The following is an 18,866-nucleotide window of genomic DNA, read 5'->3' on the forward strand; positions in this document are numbered from 1 at the left end:
TCGACTGACATGATACAGACAGGACAGAGGCTCTTTCTGCAGGAAAACCTATCGAAGGTGCACCTTTGTTTTTTCCACATGTTTATTGTTTGATCATCCTGACCTAAGAAAGCCAAATGCCCAGACTGCCCTAAATACAGATTGTTCTTGGGAAGGGCTTGGACGTCAGACAGGATTTAAGTGTTTGCTCTGGGCTCACTGCTCCAGAAACTCTGCGCAAACATAATAAACCAAAATACTCTTGTATGTTTTGGTATTATTTTACAGATAATTTCTACAAAAATACCTAAAAATATCGTCTGAGGTCATTGGCCATCAGTTCCTTTGCATTCTAAACACGCAAAACTCATATCAGTCGATCTCTGCCTCGTTCATGGGGGCACAGATGGACCATGTTTATGAAATTTGAAATAAAAAATCCTTCACGCCGTCCCTTTAAGTGCACACAAATACTAGTTTAACAGAGCACACGCCCTCTCCCCTCCCTCTGGCCCTCAGATTAAGACCTCCAACCCAAACCACTTCACCATAACCCTTCACAAGCGCCATCGCCGTCGTGACACGTCTCGCCCTTGTTCTTCCTCTCTGTTTACGATGGCCTCACGAGTATGACAGCGCCACCATAAGCCCGTCTGATTTAACACCCCTGCGCCGCCGCTAACCTTGACACACTGTATTGGCCCTATTTCCTCCACGCTCTAATGGTCTCCGGAGGGGGGCGGCGGGTGCGGCGGCGGCGGTGGAGGAGTGATTTAAGGCGCGCGTGGCGATGCGGCGGGATATATGTGCGTGCTGTCGGCTAATATGTGTAGGCACTGGAGTGTGGTGGATGAAGCCGTGACGCTCCGCCCGGTGATGAATGTCCCTTTGGAGAATACGGGGCTTTATAGGAGCACAGAGGTCTTAAGTGCTTAGTCCATTATAAACTGCTCTATCACGGAGATGGGGGAGCGACGTCCTGTGATTGGTAAAACAAGATCATATTTTTTTTGCCGGCAGGTATAAAAATGGTTCCCCAGGCCCCTTTACACAAAAGTAAAGGACTTTTAAAGAAGCTGTGCCGGATTTTTCAGTAATAAAGTCAAATGTGTCTTGCCACGGTGCAGATAAATTGTAAAAATGGTCTCTGAGAGTTATAAACAGTGTTGGGGAGTAACGGATTACATGTACCGCCGTTACGTAATCAGAGTACAAATTATGAGTAACTGTATTCCGTTACAGTTACTGTTTCAATGAGTGGTAATTGGATTACAGTTACGTTGCTGAAATAAGTGGATTACAAGGCGGTATTTTCCTGTTTTCACATTTTGTGCTACATCCCATTTATTTATTTTTTATTTCGGTAATTCCACTCATTGTTGTTGGAAGCCCAAACAGAACGCGACAGTAAGAGCGATGTAAACGTCATGTTAAAGTTGGCGGTGTCAGTCACACAGTGGAAGCAGCAGTGCATTGGTAAAAACGCATTTGTGTCTTGGAAATTCTTCTCCCGATGTGAGATATATATATTAAAAAAAACAAATATAAAATCGCCTACAACTTAAATGTGAAACAGGAGCTACTGGCACTGGTGAAAACAACCTGCATAGACTCATAATATCTGCACTACTGTCCTATAATGACCTGCCACACATACACACACACAAACACACACAAACACACACAAACACACACAAACACAAACACACACACACACTTCATCATCGTCATCAACCTGAGAACCCGCGGACCACGTCTCCTTCTGTAGTTACAGCGCGGACACCGCCGTCTCGTGCGCCGCGTGTGGACCGTGTTTTCTCGCATAAACCGCGCTTCCTCCTGTGCGCCTCTAAACCAGAACTAACACCAGGACTAAAACAGGACTAAACAGGACTAAACCAGGACAAAAGCAGGACTGAACCAGGTTTAAACTAGGACAAAACCACGACTAAACCAGAACTAAAGACCTGGTCTAAACAGGTCTAAAATCAGGAGTAAACCAGGTCTAAAAATCAGGACTAAACCAGGACTAAACCAGGACTAAACCAGGTCTAAACAACATGACACCTAACAGTAGGTTGACATAATTTAAGGTGATCTCATATAAAAAATAATTTCTCTATCAATAATATGTTTTAATATGATGAAGGAAATACCTTGTTTCTGTCTTTTAACAGACAAAACCTCTTATATTAAGATCTCATGGTCTTTGTTTTTCTACAGCAAACAGTTGCTTATTCATGGAGACTTGGGCTCAGACAATTTGAAGACAACAAACAAGAATTTTCAGGATGTGGTTGCTACATTCATGTCGTTTAAAAAAACATGACAATATCAAGTAATCCAAAGTAATCAGATTACGTTACTCACTTTAAGTAATTTAATGGATTACGTTACAAACTACATTTTGGGGTGTGTAATCTGTAATCTGTAGGGGATTACATTTTAAAAGTCACCTTCCCAACACTGGTTATAAAAAACACTTATAAACTCATTATAGTGAACAATTAGGATGCTCTGAAAATGTAAGGTAAGTGAGGAATAACTCTGGACCATTGTAAACTGTTTAAATGAACTAGTTTTGTTTGGGATAAATCAGGTACAGTGACTTTAACATTATGGAGCACAACTTATTATAACCTGGTGACATCACAAGGTGGAACTGAATGTTGTGAGAGCGAGACAGTATAAATATGCAAGGTTACAAAAGCCTGAGTGACAGAAACAAATCACAGTGTGTCGTGATGAGGAAGCATGTTTTTTTGGCATAATATAGGCGAGTTTCAGCTGACGTCATTGTTATTAAAAGCCCGCGTTGCTGCTGGGAAATATTTTGGTCGAAGGCAAGAAACACGATAGCGTCAAACACAGTGCGTAACCTCGTGTATTTATCCCCGATAATGGTAAATTCCTGCTGCATTATCGGATGCACAAATAGAAGCACAGAAGAAGGTAAATGTCTTTTTCGTATTCTGAGTGAAAAGAACCGCTAACGGTGAATTAAACGTAGAAGATCCTAACAAACCATGGACTCCAACAAGTTCAACAACACATCGAGTCTCTTGGAGGTTTTCATCTTTTCTGCTGTGAATGGCCCAGGAGTTTCCACCAAGTCATTGTGGATATCGCTGAAGTGAAGTGAATATTTGTCCAGGTAGTTGGCGATTCTGACCCGAAATTTGGTTTGGTCCACCTTTTGTCGGGGTTGAAAAGGGTGATTTGGCTCCATCGATGCTTATGACCAACTTCTGGTCCAATCTTCTTGGGTCCTCTGCCGTTAGAGTGGATAAATAACCGGGATCAATACCCTTTACGTGCTTTCTCGCTCTGTCTGTCATGTTGAATTAGTGTTTCTTGCCGCCGACCAAAATAATTCCCAGCATGCAACGCGCGCTTTTGTCAACAATGAAACTCTCCTATAGGACGTTTAAAGGCGCACTGTGTAACTTTTGTGGAGGCTCATCAAGAATCTCGGACTTCCGGTCATTGCGCAATGCATGCTGGGAAGGATTTTCCGAAAAAGTGAGCATCAAACCGCCATGTTTGTTTTCCCAGTGGGACAAGTCTTTTGAGCCATTGACAAGACTTTTGAACCATATCACTTTTGTTTCTGGTTCTGATGTTGTCGTATTTTAGTTCTGGGATTCGGACGTCGTTAATTGTGTGGTTGTTGGATCCTAACAGCGGAAAACGGCTCGAGAAATGTGTTTGCGAACTCCATAACTGCAAAAGGGAATCGGATCTGTGTGACTGCAAACCTCCGTTCAAACTGTTTCCCTTCCCAACGGAACTGAAAAATAGTGAAAGGCGAAGTATTGATCCACGAGAAGGACGAAAAAGGAAACATTTGGCTGCAGCAAACATTTTGTATGTGGAGCGTCATCAAAGCAAAATCCCGATCCCTCACTCAACCTCGGTTATGAATTTAAAAAGTCAACGCCAAAGCGAAAGGCATCAGCTGTTCATAGAGAAACACCTTCCACTGCAAAGAGACCGAGACGTGATGTTGCTGTAAAACCACAAGAACAAGAAAGTGCAGCTCAGCCTGTTTGTCTTCTGCACCTCTCGATTAACAAACAGAATCCCGCTTTGATCCACATGCAAAATGTTCGCTGCGAACTCGGGATGGTTTAGACAGCCAAAGGTTTCCTTTTTGGTCCTTCCTGTGGATCAATCCTGCCCATCGACTTCACCTTTCACTATTTTTCAATTCCGTTGGGAAGAGAAACAGTTTGAACGGAGGTTTGAAGTCACACACATCTGATTCCCTTTTGCATTTATGGAAGTTCACAAACAAATTTCTTGAGCGATTTTCCGCTGTTAGGATCCAACAACCACACAATTACAATGTCCGAATCCCAAAACTAAAATATGACAATATCAGAACCAGAAACAAAAGTGATATGTTTCAAAAGACTTGAAAAGATTGACTTTGTCAATAGACTCATCCCACTGTAAAAACAAACATTGCTTTTTGATGCTCATGGAAAATCCTTCCCAGTATGCATTGCACAATGACCGGAAGTCCGGGATTCTTGATGCGTGTATATGGCAACAAATTTATTTATCTCCATGGAGACAAGCAGGTGAGACCACCAGGCCAAGTTACAGGTCAGATCTGTGAAGAGGCGACTTCACTCACAGTATGTATGTTTTTAAAGAAGGAAAAAAAAACATGAGTAATTGAATTTAATCAAAGTTTGTGTGGCAGGTTTTTATGATTTCCTAATTTAACTTAATGTTACCTGTTACACTAGGAAGAAATCTATCCAAAAGTTGTTTTATTTATCAGAATAACAATTTCTGTGAACATTAGAGGAGCACTCAATGTATACCCGGGTTTTTTGAGTATCCTGGTTACGTGAGTGTTCATGTAAATACAGTATCCTGATTTCAGTTTCCTGGATAAGCCAGTATCCCACCAGGAGACTCTCACTGTTTTTTTTTCCTGAGTGTATCCAGGATACTGTGGCATATACACTCACCACGGGGGTCTTACAGAGCATGTGTGAACTGAAGTAACAGATATGGTAGGAGCATCAACTTTCCCCAGAGGACTCAAACTTCTACCAGGGCTGTTTAAGTAATAATATTTTATACCTGTAAACAAAGTAAAGCAGTGTACTTGTTTAAGACACAGACATTTTTTAAGAAGCTCACCTCTGGCTTTTCGTGTTGCTCTTGAACTGACACTGCGACTTATATTTATGTTAAAAACGCCTTTTACTGAAGCTTCTTACTTGAATTTATATATTTTTTGTTGTTGTTAGAAACCACCTTGCCATTTCTGTATCATAGTTACTATAGCTTACTATGGGGCGTGAACACATGAGTATCCTGGTTTCTCTGAGCACATGTAAACACCATATCCAAAATACTGACATAACTCGAGATAAGGCTCATAATCAGGATATATGTGCAAATGTAAACGCACTCAATTGTAGAATTATAGAATTGTGATGTCATGTTTTTCAACCAGGAAATACAATTTGAAACCTAAAAAATGGCCAAACTGGGAGCGCAAGTGTGGGATTTTTAGCTGAATCTTAAATATAATTATCCTGACTCCCATATGCACTTTAATGTCATTTTGTGGTGGCACCTCCATCCAAGAGAAGCCGTTTTAACTCTTTAATTGAGGACTATTATTCATATGTTAACACACGGTATGTCTGAATATCTTTTCCCTGAACCAGTCGAGCTGTTCTCAGTACGCCGCAGAGAGGAGAGAAGAGGAGGAGCTACACCACCATCTCCTGAACGCCGCCCATCACCGCAACCACGTCACCGCCAACCAGCTCCTGCAGAAGATCATCAACACCCTGACCAACCAGCAGGGGGCCTGGGGGACGCCGGGAAACAGGTAAACCGCGCTCTCTTTCCTGCGGCTTTAAAGGACACATACTACACATTCTTTGTATTTTTAGTGGCCTTTAAACTTGCCCTTGAGCTGTTTTGTCATCTCATGTTTCAGAACTTAAATTATTGACTATAAATGGAACTAGACGTTATTTTTCAGCTTGCATCTACTGACAGCAGAGAGAATTACCGTGGAAAAGCAACTAAACTAGCTGATAACCTACATGCCCAGACGTTATAAGGCTTGTAAATAGCCCAATGATACAGCAGAAAATCTTAAAACCAATTTGTCAATTATTTATGGACTTTTAGCTGCAAGATTTCTACCTGTGATGCAACAATCCTGAGAAAAGCCAAACCGTTATATTATCTGAGGGTCTTGCAACGGAAGGATATTTTTTAAGTGCCATAATTTCTTCCACAAACAACAAAATCTTAAAGTTCAAAACGTTTATTGTCAGTTCTTCATATGAAAAACATATAAAGAATCAAAATTGTGTTTCTCGTTCCCATGCGTATAAATAACAATAAAATCTAATAATAAATCTGTCTTATTCTGCGTAAAAATGGCTAACCTTGTAGTTTAGATCTGTACAAACATGTTCTGAAATGTGATTCTTGTATTTGTTAATTCAGATTTCTTTTTTTTTTTTTTTTTTCAATTCTTCTCGATGCATTTAAAATATTGAACACAATCCTTTTAGTAAAACACAAATTGTAAATCTTTTCATAATCGTAATGCATGTCAGAAAAATCACAAATGGACATTTTTCTCAAATCGTTCAGCTCTACTCCAGATGTATTTTTTACGAGGGAACAGTAGAAAAATAAAAATTCTGTCAACCGAACAAAGGTTTCTGATCGAGCATGTTTCACAGCTCATCCAAGCTGCTTCTTCATTTCTGGTCAGACGCTGGTGGAAACTAGGACTGGGTATCATTAATAAGTTGCCGATACGATACATGCCTCGATACATAGACCACGATACGAAACATGTCTCGATACAGTGAGCTTTCGTTTAGATACGATATATTTCAAAGCGATTTGATACAGTTCAATAAAAAAATCATGGCAAAATCATGGCTGTGATACTAAAAGTCAAAGTTCATATGCAACACAAACATTTTAATCCTCAAAACAGTGAAAATGTCAAATGTGTCGCATAAACGAGTTTCCTTCGTCTGAACAAACAACAAAACTGTAGCACTGTAACAAAATTATTTAGTAAAATATACCAAAAAATACTCTTGCCCATATATTATCAGTCCCCGATATCGATACTATATCATCACAATAAACGATAAAATATCTAAATATCTATATATTGTTGTACACCCCTAGTGGACACTGCCTTACATCTGCATAAAGGGAGGGGCTAACTACACTAAAACTAACGCACCTGCTTGTTCACTAAGTCTGAACTGTGCTTGAGTCATGTTAGCATCACTTTTGTTTTTATTGTTTTGATTTAGATCTGAGGATGGATTTCTAAACAGGAGATAAATTATGTCTAAGTCCCCCATTCCTGTTCAAAGATAGATTGACAAAAAATACCTCTTTACCGTCCCTTTCAAACCATTTCTTTTCTAAAATCTGTACCTCACTATCCTCAAAAGGAGCGGTTACTGGCGATAAAATGTAGATTGCACAGGAGACTGAGGTCCTGTGTTGCGCTCTCGTCTGTGTTGGTACATCCTCTTGTGAAGTCGCTGTTTTGTTTCTCCAGTATAGCACTTATTGCACTGCACAGATTAGACCACATTGCTTTGTTTGTGGCTCGGGGTTTTCACCAACACTAAGTTTCTGTCTTAAAATATGTGTAAATTTGAAAGTTGAAGAGGTTTGTCCAGTCGATAGAACATGAATCCTACCTGGACGACTGAGTGATTACATGAAGATGAGGGAACGATGTTATAAAACGGCTAAAAACTGCATAAACAGCGTCCTTTACACAGAAACCGGCCCGCTCGGAGCAAAGTTACCTGCTCCCAAAGTCAGAGCGTGACGGGATAGGACCAGCGCTTAATGTCATTTTCACAGGGGGTCAGCGGGAGGGTCAGCAAACGCAATTACAGCTGGAGTGGCTTAATCCTCCCGGGACGTGTTGATTGGCCGGTAGTGGGACGGGCCCGGAGCTGGAGGGGAGGAGAGAGAGTGTGTGGGGCGGGGGTGATGCGGGGGTCAGAGGAAGGGTGGGGGTGGGGGGGTCCTGGTACTCGCTGACCCCTGCAGGAACACGGAGGAGGAGGAGGGAGGTGGTAGTAGTTTACAGACCTCCCCGCGGGGCCTGTTAAAATAACCGTAAGCTTTCCAAAGTCCAGCGGTCCAGGGAGAGACGAGGGTCAGGAGGCAGACAGAGCTGTTAGAGGTGATGGGGAAACAGTGGAGCTGAGGGCGAGCTCGTTAGCCGGGTCTGAGCAGAGCAGGAGACACATGTGAACCACAGACTTCGGACTTATTTGAATTGCTGAATAGTCGTCGATGTATAAGACTGTTTTTGCGTAATTGTCCATTGCAATATGTTTGGACTGCAGCAGAAAATTAAGAATATATTGTTAAAAGTTTGAAAGCGTGTTAAAGGTTGTATGGAGGATTTTTTTTATTTGTTTCAAATTGTCAGTGAAAGTTTAAAACACCATTACAGATGCAGCAGCCTTGTAATTATGATGACCAAAAAAAAAAAGAATGAAAATCCATCATCTGTGGACGTGTTGAGGCCAGATAAACATCAGCCAATAGAAAACAAGGCTACTCATTTTCTATTGGCTGTTGGGTTGTTAATCAAACTCCCTACGTTTCTAGCGTCACTGACTCGCCGGTGCACTGGGATTAAGAGGTTTACGTTCGCCTCTCACGCACTGATGCCGTTTACTCGACCAATACAGCGGTTCTTGGGGTCTTTTTCGAAACTGTAGCTTCTCAGTTTGCACAAAGTTTTTTGTAACAGCGGACAAGAATTCATGACCAATTCATCGCAAACGAAAGTCCATTTTTGACGTCGCGGAAAGAAGAGAAGGGGAAAAGGAGCAAAGCACAACATTTGAAAAAGGACACAGTCGCTGCATTTCTCTTTCCTTGGAAAATCTTCTATACAACCTTTAAAAACTGACCACAAGACCTTCTATAATTATATTTAAAACCTTTTTCTGAGACTTTATAAGCTGAATTAAGTCTTTTCTTTGGAATGAATGAGAACGTTTGTGGGTAAAAACATCAAAATATTTTATCGGAAGTGCCTTTTGTTTAGACGGTGGGGCTTAAAAATGCAAAAAATCTGAAACCATCCTCCAGAGTGGAAAAGTTGAACTTGCTCTGCTGTAGCGTTTCCGTCTACACTGCCCAAGACGCAAAACTCTGGTCAGATCTGCTCACGTCACGTACGAGTTTACGTCACTTACACTATTAGGTGCTCTGGATTATAAGACGCACTGTCTTTAAATGGTCTATTTTCGAAACTTTTTTCACAAATAAACCGCACCGGACTTTAAACGAAACACAACAGTGTGATGGGTGAGTGGTTTTGTTTGTTTGTTCGTTCACGGTGACTCTGGGCTTTGTTCAGTTGTGGCGTGTAGGGAGGGTGCTGTCTGGGACCAACGGATTGTCGGCGTGTTCGCAGTGACTCAGTTGTTCAGTCGTGTCTAGAAGTGACACATTACACTCGCTTTTTCTGTTCGTTCCTCCGTTCCGTTCCTCGTCGGCGTGGAGTGATGAGGGTGTTTCTGTGGGTGTTTTTCTCTGTGCGGTCGCTGTCTGCTCTGTGTGTGTATGCGTGTGCTGCGGGTGGTGCTGCTTTGTAGTTTACTGAAGTCGTGCTGGGACACCCCAGTGGATTCGTGTATAGGGCTCTCTTGATTGTGGAGTGCGCAGTCGTTTTTGATCGGGTTGGAGGCTTAAGAGTGCGCCCTATAGTGCGGAAAATACGGTAATATGAGCTGTGTGTTAAAAACTGACCACAAGACCTTCTATAATTATATTTAAAACCTGTTTCTGAGACTTTATGTGGTGATTTAAGTCTTTTCTTTGGAAAGAAGTGTGTTAGCACATACTGAGGGCCTGTTTACATGAGAACGCTTGCGGGTAAAAACGACAAAATATTTTTTCGGAAGTGCCTTTCATTTTTTATTGATGGTGTTTTTGGGGCTTAAAAAGACAAAAATCTAAAACCACCCTCCAGAGTGGAAGAGTTGAATAGTGTTTCCCGTCTACACTGCCCAAGACGCAAAACTCTGGTCAGATCTGCTCACGTCGCGTACGCGTTTACGTCACATACGTCACCACTGAGCCGCCTGGCATGTATACACAGTTGAATTCCACACATTTTTGCGTCAATGTATGCACACAGATTTCCTCCTGAAAACACTTGTCTAAACGAATAAAAAGTGAACAAGCAACGCCACTTTTGCGTCTTCTGTTCAGTATAAACGTAGCCTCAGACTTTTTATTACTATATGTTTTATTTATTTTCTGAGACAGGGACAGTGCACAATACACATTAACCTGAACAGGAGACAGACATTGTACCAGGTTGTAGCACCAGTTCTAATTTCCACTTGTAGTCCCTGGGCAGGTTCATTGATTGATTGTATTTAATTGACCTCAGCTGTTCTTTCTGGAGACCTGTGTAACATGTTTTGGGTTGATGGAGGAACCTGGCAGCCTGATTCATCAGCCAGTTTCAGTTCGTAGAAACCGTGTGACCTCGCAGTGTTAGAATCTGCTCGACGGTAGGCGGGTATTTTTTTTATTTAACCAATCGCTGCTATTTGGTCGTGTCATATGTAATGCGCCACTAATGGGGTTAAGTTGTATATTAAGTTTTTCCCAAATCCCGTAGGAAGAAGGACAATAACGTCTTTCCCCTTGATAAAATTCACCAAACATTCTCTTTGTTCCGGCTTTAAATCCTTGATCTCGGGAATCATTGCCAACACAGATGGGTCTTCACTGATTGGCTGGTGTCCAAACTCACACTTCTGGGTTTTTTTGCAAAACGTCTAGTGTATTTTGATTCCTGACCTAGTCGCTGGAGAGAAATGAAACTGAGTGGAGGCACTAGGTGGCGCCAGCCTGGCTAGGAACCCAGAGCGCCCAATCCATACATGGGGAGAAACATGCAAACTCCACACAGAAAGGCCCGGGAATCGAACCTTCTTGCTGTGAGGCATGAGTCAGCCACTGTGCTGTTGTACTGTAGCTTGTTCGCCTCCAACATGCCCATAAACTGTCAAAATGAAAGGAAAATTTACTTCAAGAACCTCTGAGGGTTTCAAGTGTTGAGCTCTTTTTCTTTGACCTTTGTTTAACAAGGATAAACCCCAAGAGGAAGAAGAGCACAATAGCACAAATAAATACAACAAACAGCATTGACTCAGACCTTGTACGCGCACCTCATCAGTCAAAACAATCACGGAAACAGTTCAAATTTACTGCCACAGTTTCCCCGAGGCTCACACCACATTCACACAGTCGGGCCTGATGACACAACAACAATGTGCACTCGTTAGAGCTGGGATTGAACCACAGACCTTTGTGTTCCTGGCAGAACATTCTAAGTCAGAAGTGTCCAAACTGTTTCCACTGAGGGCCACATATGGTTAATACAGTGAGAGCTGCTCACGCACAGGGAGTCAGTCAGTCTATATTCATCCAACCTATTATTTGTTAAACTTAAAGTGTTGAAAATGTATGATATTGTTGACTTAAGTCTCCTCAAAGTAAAGTATAAAGCAAAGTGCAATGTATTACCTGTAAATATTTAAAGACTGTTTGAGATGAGAACAAGCCACTACAATTTAAAAGGAACCTACATATTAAAAAAAACAAAAAAAACAAAACACATTCAGAACCAAGGTTATGGAGTGAATTATTTCTGTGAAAGGAGTTAACTTATGGAATAGTCTTGACAAAGATATAAAAGAATCAAGTACAATGTTTGCATTTAAAAAACACAAAATCCAATGCAATGTATGTATGAAAAAGGAAACTAAGTTGTTGTGCATAATAATGAAGATTTCTGTTTGGCAAATGATTAATAATTGTGCTTGAACTGAAATGTCCTGATTTGAAATGTTTTAAGGTGACCATCGGTGTTGATGCAGAGTCGGGAAAAGGGAAAGGGGGACAGATGACATTTCTCTCCAGTGACTAGGTCAGGAATTGGAATACACTAAACGGTTTGTGAGTCCGGGCACCAGCCAGTCAGCGAAGAGCCTTATATTCTGTGTAGGCAACGATTCCCGAGATCGAGGATTTAAAGCCGGAACAAAGAGAATGTTTGGTGAATTTTACCAAGGGGAAAGACGTTATTGTCCTTCTTCTTGCAGGATTTGGCACATTACATACGTCACAACAGCGACTGGTTAAATTAAAAAAGTGCCCGCCTACCGTCATTTGAATAAATCCTAATGCTGCGAGGTCAGACTGTTTCCATGAAGTGAAACCAGCTCAGGCTAGTCTTTTTATACTATAAGAATCAAATAATAAAACAAAAATGAATAAATATTTGACCCTCATGGCCTGGGGCAGCAAAAATGGCTCTGAGGACAGTCTTGCTCTAAGCACATTGCTGTTATTATTAAATTCAGAAACTACTAAAAATATTAATCTTATCTTATCTCTTCACTGGCCCTAGTTTGGCCCCTGCTTCTGATGTAGTCTTGGTTCTGTTTTCGTCCTGGTCCAATCCTGGTCTAGTCCAGTTTAGTTCCAGTTTTAATCTGATGTGTGAGTCAATGCAAACTGTTTTATTACTGTTTTTTAGGGATGTAACGATCTCCAAATCTTTCGGTACAATATTATTACGATATGAATCTCACGGTACGATATTTATTGCGATATTTTAGAGAGGCTAATATACTTGTAGATTGGACACTTTTTTGCTTTTAAAATACCTTGACAAGATTTGGTGCAAATCATTACCGTCATAAACCAAGAATTCAAGTAAAAAACATATTTCTTCATGTTGTCTGCACTGAAATGAATCATGGGATGTGTAGTTCCCTATGTTTATGAGCTTTTGCTACTATAAAACAATACATTTAAGCAAAGAAACTTGTAATTCGATATATTGTAAGACTTTTCATGTGCGATATCATGATATTTTGGTTATTGTTTCATCCCTACTGTTTTTATTACCTGACGTCATCAATGTTTGTACAGTGTTTGGCTAATGGCGACGCTGTTTGGTTTTAACATTTGTATAAATTTTGCATAGAGCATTCCTTTTGTTTGCCCGCTCCGCTCCTGTGTCTGCGCGACCCCTCGTTTCTGGATTAACTACATCGCATTATTCCTAATTGTAAAACATTTATAACGCCAGCTCCGAGCCCGACACGCATCATGCAATATTCACACGACGCACTGTAAATGACACTTTAAACCTCACCCCTCCGAAACGTCAATTTAAACTCAGCCGTGACAAAACGCGCCGCGCACCAATTCCAGGGGCCAGCATTCAAATATTTATAGAGGCCCAGATTTGCATGGAAACAAAAGGTTATTGAGCGAGCGCCGGCGCTTCCAACAAATTCTAATGTAACGCTAACCTGCCGCGCGAGAAAAATGATGCAATCCGCTCGGAGCTGCGGGCGTGGAGCTGTGCACCGGCGCACGGCCATTCAATGCTACATTAACTTTCCCATTTATGCAGCGCTTGTAAAAAATAACGCCCGCGAGCATCGGGGAGGTGGAGGGGCTGTTATGAGCGAGAGCGTGTGTGTGTTTATCGCATCGCGGGGACTAAAAATCACACATTCACGAGGCTGCGTTAAAATATTTTAGAATCCCTGTAATTTAAAATGGAGCTTGGAGTTGTTAGATGACCCAACAATTGTGTAGTCCTTAAAGGTTCATCTTAAACTATTTCTTGATCTATGTTATAATGTTGTTTCCTCATTACAAACAGACCTGGAGTTGTGTTTTGTTTCATTCACACATGTTTAACCCTGTATATTTAGACAAAGTACAGTATTTACACTGCGCTTTTGTGTCTCAGTTAAAGGTTTCAGGTCAGTTTCACAAGAAAACTGGTCAAGGAGGGTCCGTAGATCATGTGTCAGGGCAGTTTGGGGAGAGGAAGAGCTAAAAGTGTCCCTCCTCTGTGTCCTGGAGCATCACAGCAGCCTCCAGGGGGCGCCAGGTGAACACAACAGGCTCAATTTTACTCCGCTTTGGTGTTTTGAAATGGTTCATTCCCTCAAAGTGTTTCCTCTGGAAGGTTTTGGAGTTTTGGTTTTCTATGGGAAAAAACAAACAGATATTCAGATATTGAAAAACAAATGAACGAATGATACACGGATTCTCCGACACGCAGAGCTCAAATTATCCGTCCGTCTCTTCCGCCATCTTCCCAGAACTCAAAGCTCGGACTAAGTTCACTTTTGAAATCATACTATGTTCACTTTTCAAGTCCCCCTTGGGCCCATATTATTGATGGTAAATAAACTTCTCCTGCTTAAGACGTCCAGTTGATCTCCAGCCTTTTACTTCCACCCTTTCTTGGACAAGCTGAAAACTTCTACAACAATATATGGTGTAAAATGCGTGTAGCAGCTTAAATGTCCATAGTTCGCTCCTTAGCTACAACAGACCAACAGACCCTCTCCTGTGTCCTTTGAACTGCACATGCTGCACTTTTTAGATCTCAGTTAAAATCCTGTGATAAAATGTTAAAAACTGAGCTGAAAAAAAAACAAAAGGGTTCAAAAACTGCTCCATGTGTGAGCCACAGAGCTACAAAAAAATGTCAACTACTCCACTGCAATGAGAGGGACATTGTCGTGATTATTATACTTTAGTTCTTACGATTATACTGTTGCTGGAATCACAACTATTTATTAAGTGAATAATCTTCAGATCTGTAGGTATGGGTCAAAAATAGTTTAGGGTTTGGGTTTAGGTGGTTTAACAAGTAGGGACTTACAGGCTCAGGGCCCAGGTGTGTGCGTGTGTGCATGTGTATGTTTAGGTGTATGTGTACGTGTGCGTGTGTGTGTGAGTGGAGGGGTGTGTGTTTGTTTTCCTCCACATATTCTTAAATTGCTCTGCTTTGGTGTGCGCTGCTCTGCCTGGAGGAGATTTATAATGTGACACACTTCTGCACAAACACGGTTATTATTGGAAGCCTTTTGTTTTACTTTTGCACAGGCACTTTCAGCTTCATCTCCCTCTAGTTCCTCTCATTTCTAGGTCATACGACGTAAAGATAATAAACCTAACAAGCTCAAATACTTATCATAATCAAATAGTAATGTTTTACATTAGAACAAAATCTTCATAAATTATAAAAAAAGAATGGCTGACATATTTCCAAAGCAAACAAAACCTATAGTCGAAATACAGTTCTAAGTACAGTTTTGTTTTTTTGGGGTGTTTTTTTCAGTCACATCCAGATTCATACTGTGACTTAAGTTGGTAATGATAATCCTGTGAGTACAGTTTGGTGTAATCCCTCATTCTTGTTGAAGAAGCTTTCAGAGTTAATTGAAACATTTGGACTGTGATTCGTACTCACTCCAAATCCAAAAGTTCTTCAGTATGGAAGTTGAAATGTGTCTGTTTCACAGACCGTGTCCAGACGCCTCTGACCCCTGTCCTCCTGTGGAGTGCAGTTCTCTGGTTCACTATGTCCGCTAATTAGCGTTCTTATTCAAGTGTGTGTGGGGTAACTCAACTCTGCGTCAGAGCCTGAACAAAACAGTCAAATAACATGATCCTAACATCCAAACTGTGGCCATGGCTCCCAGTATCTTCATTTCATATATCATCATATCAGTATCAGCATAAATCCATTGCTGTTCTGGGCCTGTGGGTTTATAAAAAAGTGATAGGCTGATCCTTTGGTTGAAGTGTGTTTAGTGTCTGTCAGTCAGAGGAGCCCCTTTAGCCAAATGTACATGAGTCTATGTGACCAGAGTCAGTAGTCGTACAGTTACAGTCAGAGTAGTTTTGAGACCCCATACTTACAATCCTACTTGAGCAATATATTGCACTGTGTAACAGTACTCTTACTCGAGTAAAAGCTAAGTCTACAAGTGACAAAAGCATGTTTTCCCTTCAAATTACATTATCTTCAAATTATACAGAACATCTGATGTTATGTCCAGAGTTTGTAGCCTATATTTATTTTCATTTTGAAAGTTTTGCATAAATTATCAATAGTAAAGTGTTTCATCTAGTTTTTTTTTTAGAGTGAAATGCTGAATAAATCTATTGTGTAACTGAAGTATAATAATTTGAATAATCATGAAAATGATTTTTTTCCATAATCAAGCAGCTTTAATTCTGACAGTGAGCAGGTGGTGTCCAGGAAGATAGAAAGGTTTAATACCACACCGTGAAGCAATCTAGACAAAGCACTAACATCTCCATAGAGAAAAGTTACACAATGCATCTTTAATATACTAATAATATAATATAATATAATAATAAAATAATCTTCTATCTTGTCACGCAATCCCAGCATGCACCTCCAAACCCCACACTGGCAGTGCAGCGGCTGAGAATTCCCATAGAACTAACGGCGTGGACCACAATGAACAAGCTTCACAGTTTTTACAGACATTTTTACACTTGACAGAGATTGTGGATTATTGTTGCACCGGGATGTAACATTATCAGAAACAGAAGAAAGCCTGAACGTTCCATGCAGATCACCGATTTAAGAAAATAAAACCGGAGAACAAAGTCAAGGTTAGGGTACGTCACCGCGGGCGTGTACCGAAAACGGGGGTAGAGCGGAGCAATGACCTCATGAAAACAGGAGAATAAAGATGACTCAGACATGCACGAATTTCTCTATAAACACAACTCCGAGAGGGTAAAAGAAGGAGAAGAACTGACTGTGTTTTTGCATAATAAGTCCTCTTTAATGGTTACGTGGAGAGGAAGCCGAGCCCTGGTCTTGTCGACGAGGTGGCTGCAGTATCATACTACATGCTTGCCCTGGTGATGAATGTCCCTCGTATGGACTCTGGCATCGCAAAATCAATAGTGCTCAAATTGAAACAGTATAGGCTTCCATCGATCGTCCCAGGCAGACAGCCCCCTCCCGCGCTGTAATGACACACTATCAATTTTCACTTTACGCGGATAAATCAGTTGAAAATTGGATGTCAGACTTTCTCGCGGGGGAAGGGGGGGGTTCGGACCTGCCCCCTCGGACCCCCCGCGCCGGCGACCTACGACCCCTCACGCGGGTTTATAAAGTTCAGCCTCGTCTCCGGTCGAAGCGCACGTCAAAGGCCGACGCTAAATGTCACCGGCTCCGTTTCGCTTCACGGGTTTGATAATGAGGGACACGGAGTTTACCGCAAAATAACGGCGGATTATTTTCCATTAGCGCGTTGTTACATTAAAGCTGCGCTGTGTAACTTTTTCGGTGGAGTGTCCGTCGAATATTTTCGCCGTGTAGATGTTTTTGTTTTCACAGTGTGACTTGAAACCTTTTTATCGCCTGCCCCGCCTGCTCACTGTCAGAATTAAGGCTGGGTATCATTAAGAAGTCGCCGATACGATAATACCTCGATACATAGGCCGCGATACGATACATATCTCGATACAGTGAGCTTACGATATATTTCACGTCAATTCAATACTGTTCAATCAAAAATAATGGCAAATAATGGTTGTGATTAGGGGTGTGCAAAACTGTTGATGTATCGTATCATTTAATGTGATGGTACAGTATCGATATCGTGGGCTGCTGTTTCAATATATCGCCAAGAGTATTTTTTTATGTGATTTACTAAATTATTTTGTTACAGAGCTACAGTTTTGTTGGTTGTTTAGAGGAAGGAAACTTATTTATGCGACACATTTGACATTTTCACTGTTTTGGAAGATTAAAATTGGCTTTTTTCATATGAACTTTGCACAGGAAGTGGTTTAACAAAGACTTTTTGTATCACAGCCACGATTTAGCCTTTATTTTTTATTGAACCGTATCAAATCAATTTGAAATATACCAAATCGAATAGAAAGTGCACTGTTTCGAGGTATTGTATCGGCAACTTCTGAATGATACCCAGCCCTAGATGTGGTACTAAAAGTCTTTGTTAAACCACTTTTTGTGCAAAGTTCAAACACACACATGAAAAACAAACATTTTAATCATCAAAACACTGAAAATATGAAATGTGTCATATAAACGAGTTTCCTTCCACCGAACAAGCAGCAAAACTGTAGCACTGTAACAAAAAAATCTGTCAAAATTTACGAAAAAACACTTTTGGCGATGTATCGATACAGCAGCCCACGATATCGATATTGTGTCATCACATTAAACGATACTATATATATCGATATTTTTATATTTTTTTACACGCCTAGTCAGAATACTGTTTTTCTAGGTATTTTTGAGCTTTAAAACCATCTGTAATTGAATAAATGTAAGGTAGAGCTGTTTAATGTCATACTGTGGAACATTCCAGACAGAGCAAAGACATATCCATAGAAACAAGAAGGTGATGAGCCCCAAATAAACTTAGACTACGCAGGGTTTAATGCTCAATTTGGATGTTTTTTTTTTGTGAAATCGGATTTTTTTGCGAGGTCGTTCACATTTCCAATTAAATGCGACTTGTATGTGACTCCAGTGTGAACGTTAAATGCCCCAAAAGTGTCCCACATGTGCGTTGGAGGACACAATGGCATCACACACCACGAACATGCTCAGTGTTCACGGAAATCGCCTAAACATGAGCACCTGGAGATCCTAAAGTTGCTGTCGTACCGGAGCCAGAACATGTACAGATTGTTTTCAGGAGGAGATTGAGAAGGAGAAGGACGAGGTTTTTGGCCGTGGTGTTTTGTGGGGCAGCGGCAGCAACGTCTGTAGAAAGGAACGTCTAGGTGTAGAGTTGCAGCCAAGAGTGGAGGGATTGTGATGTGCTTCAGTACTTCACTCACACGACAGTTTTGGTCTGATGAGAAGAACGTTTGTGTACATTTGTGAGCGCCGGAAAATTCTCTTGCGTTGTCGTCCGCTGTGGTTGTTCCTTTCTTCCAGTTTCCGCCTGTACTTCAGC

The 18,866-nt window shown here is 41.1% G+C and overlaps 1 protein-coding gene across 1 annotated transcript in view; it reads left to right on the plus strand.

The window, feature by feature from the left end:
• The window catches only part of LOC110174043 (neurobeachin-like), a 783,761-nt gene that overhangs the window by 410,550 nt on the left and 354,345 nt on the right, over positions 1–18,866 (plus strand). Inside the window, exon 40 of the mRNA XM_055166710.1 lies at positions 5,676–5,842. Coding sequence (XP_055022685.1) covers positions 5,676–5,842 — 167 coding nt within the window. The remainder of the gene's footprint in view (positions 1–5,675; positions 5,843–18,866) is intronic.

Source organism: Boleophthalmus pectinirostris, unplaced genomic scaffold (genome assembly GCF_026225935.1).
Source record: "Boleophthalmus pectinirostris isolate CB_2022bp ecotype Guang Dong unplaced genomic scaffold, ASM2622593v1 HiC_scaffold_9, whole genome shotgun sequence".
NCBI classification, from domain to species: domain Eukaryota; kingdom Metazoa; phylum Chordata; class Actinopteri; order Gobiiformes; family Gobiidae; genus Boleophthalmus; species Boleophthalmus pectinirostris.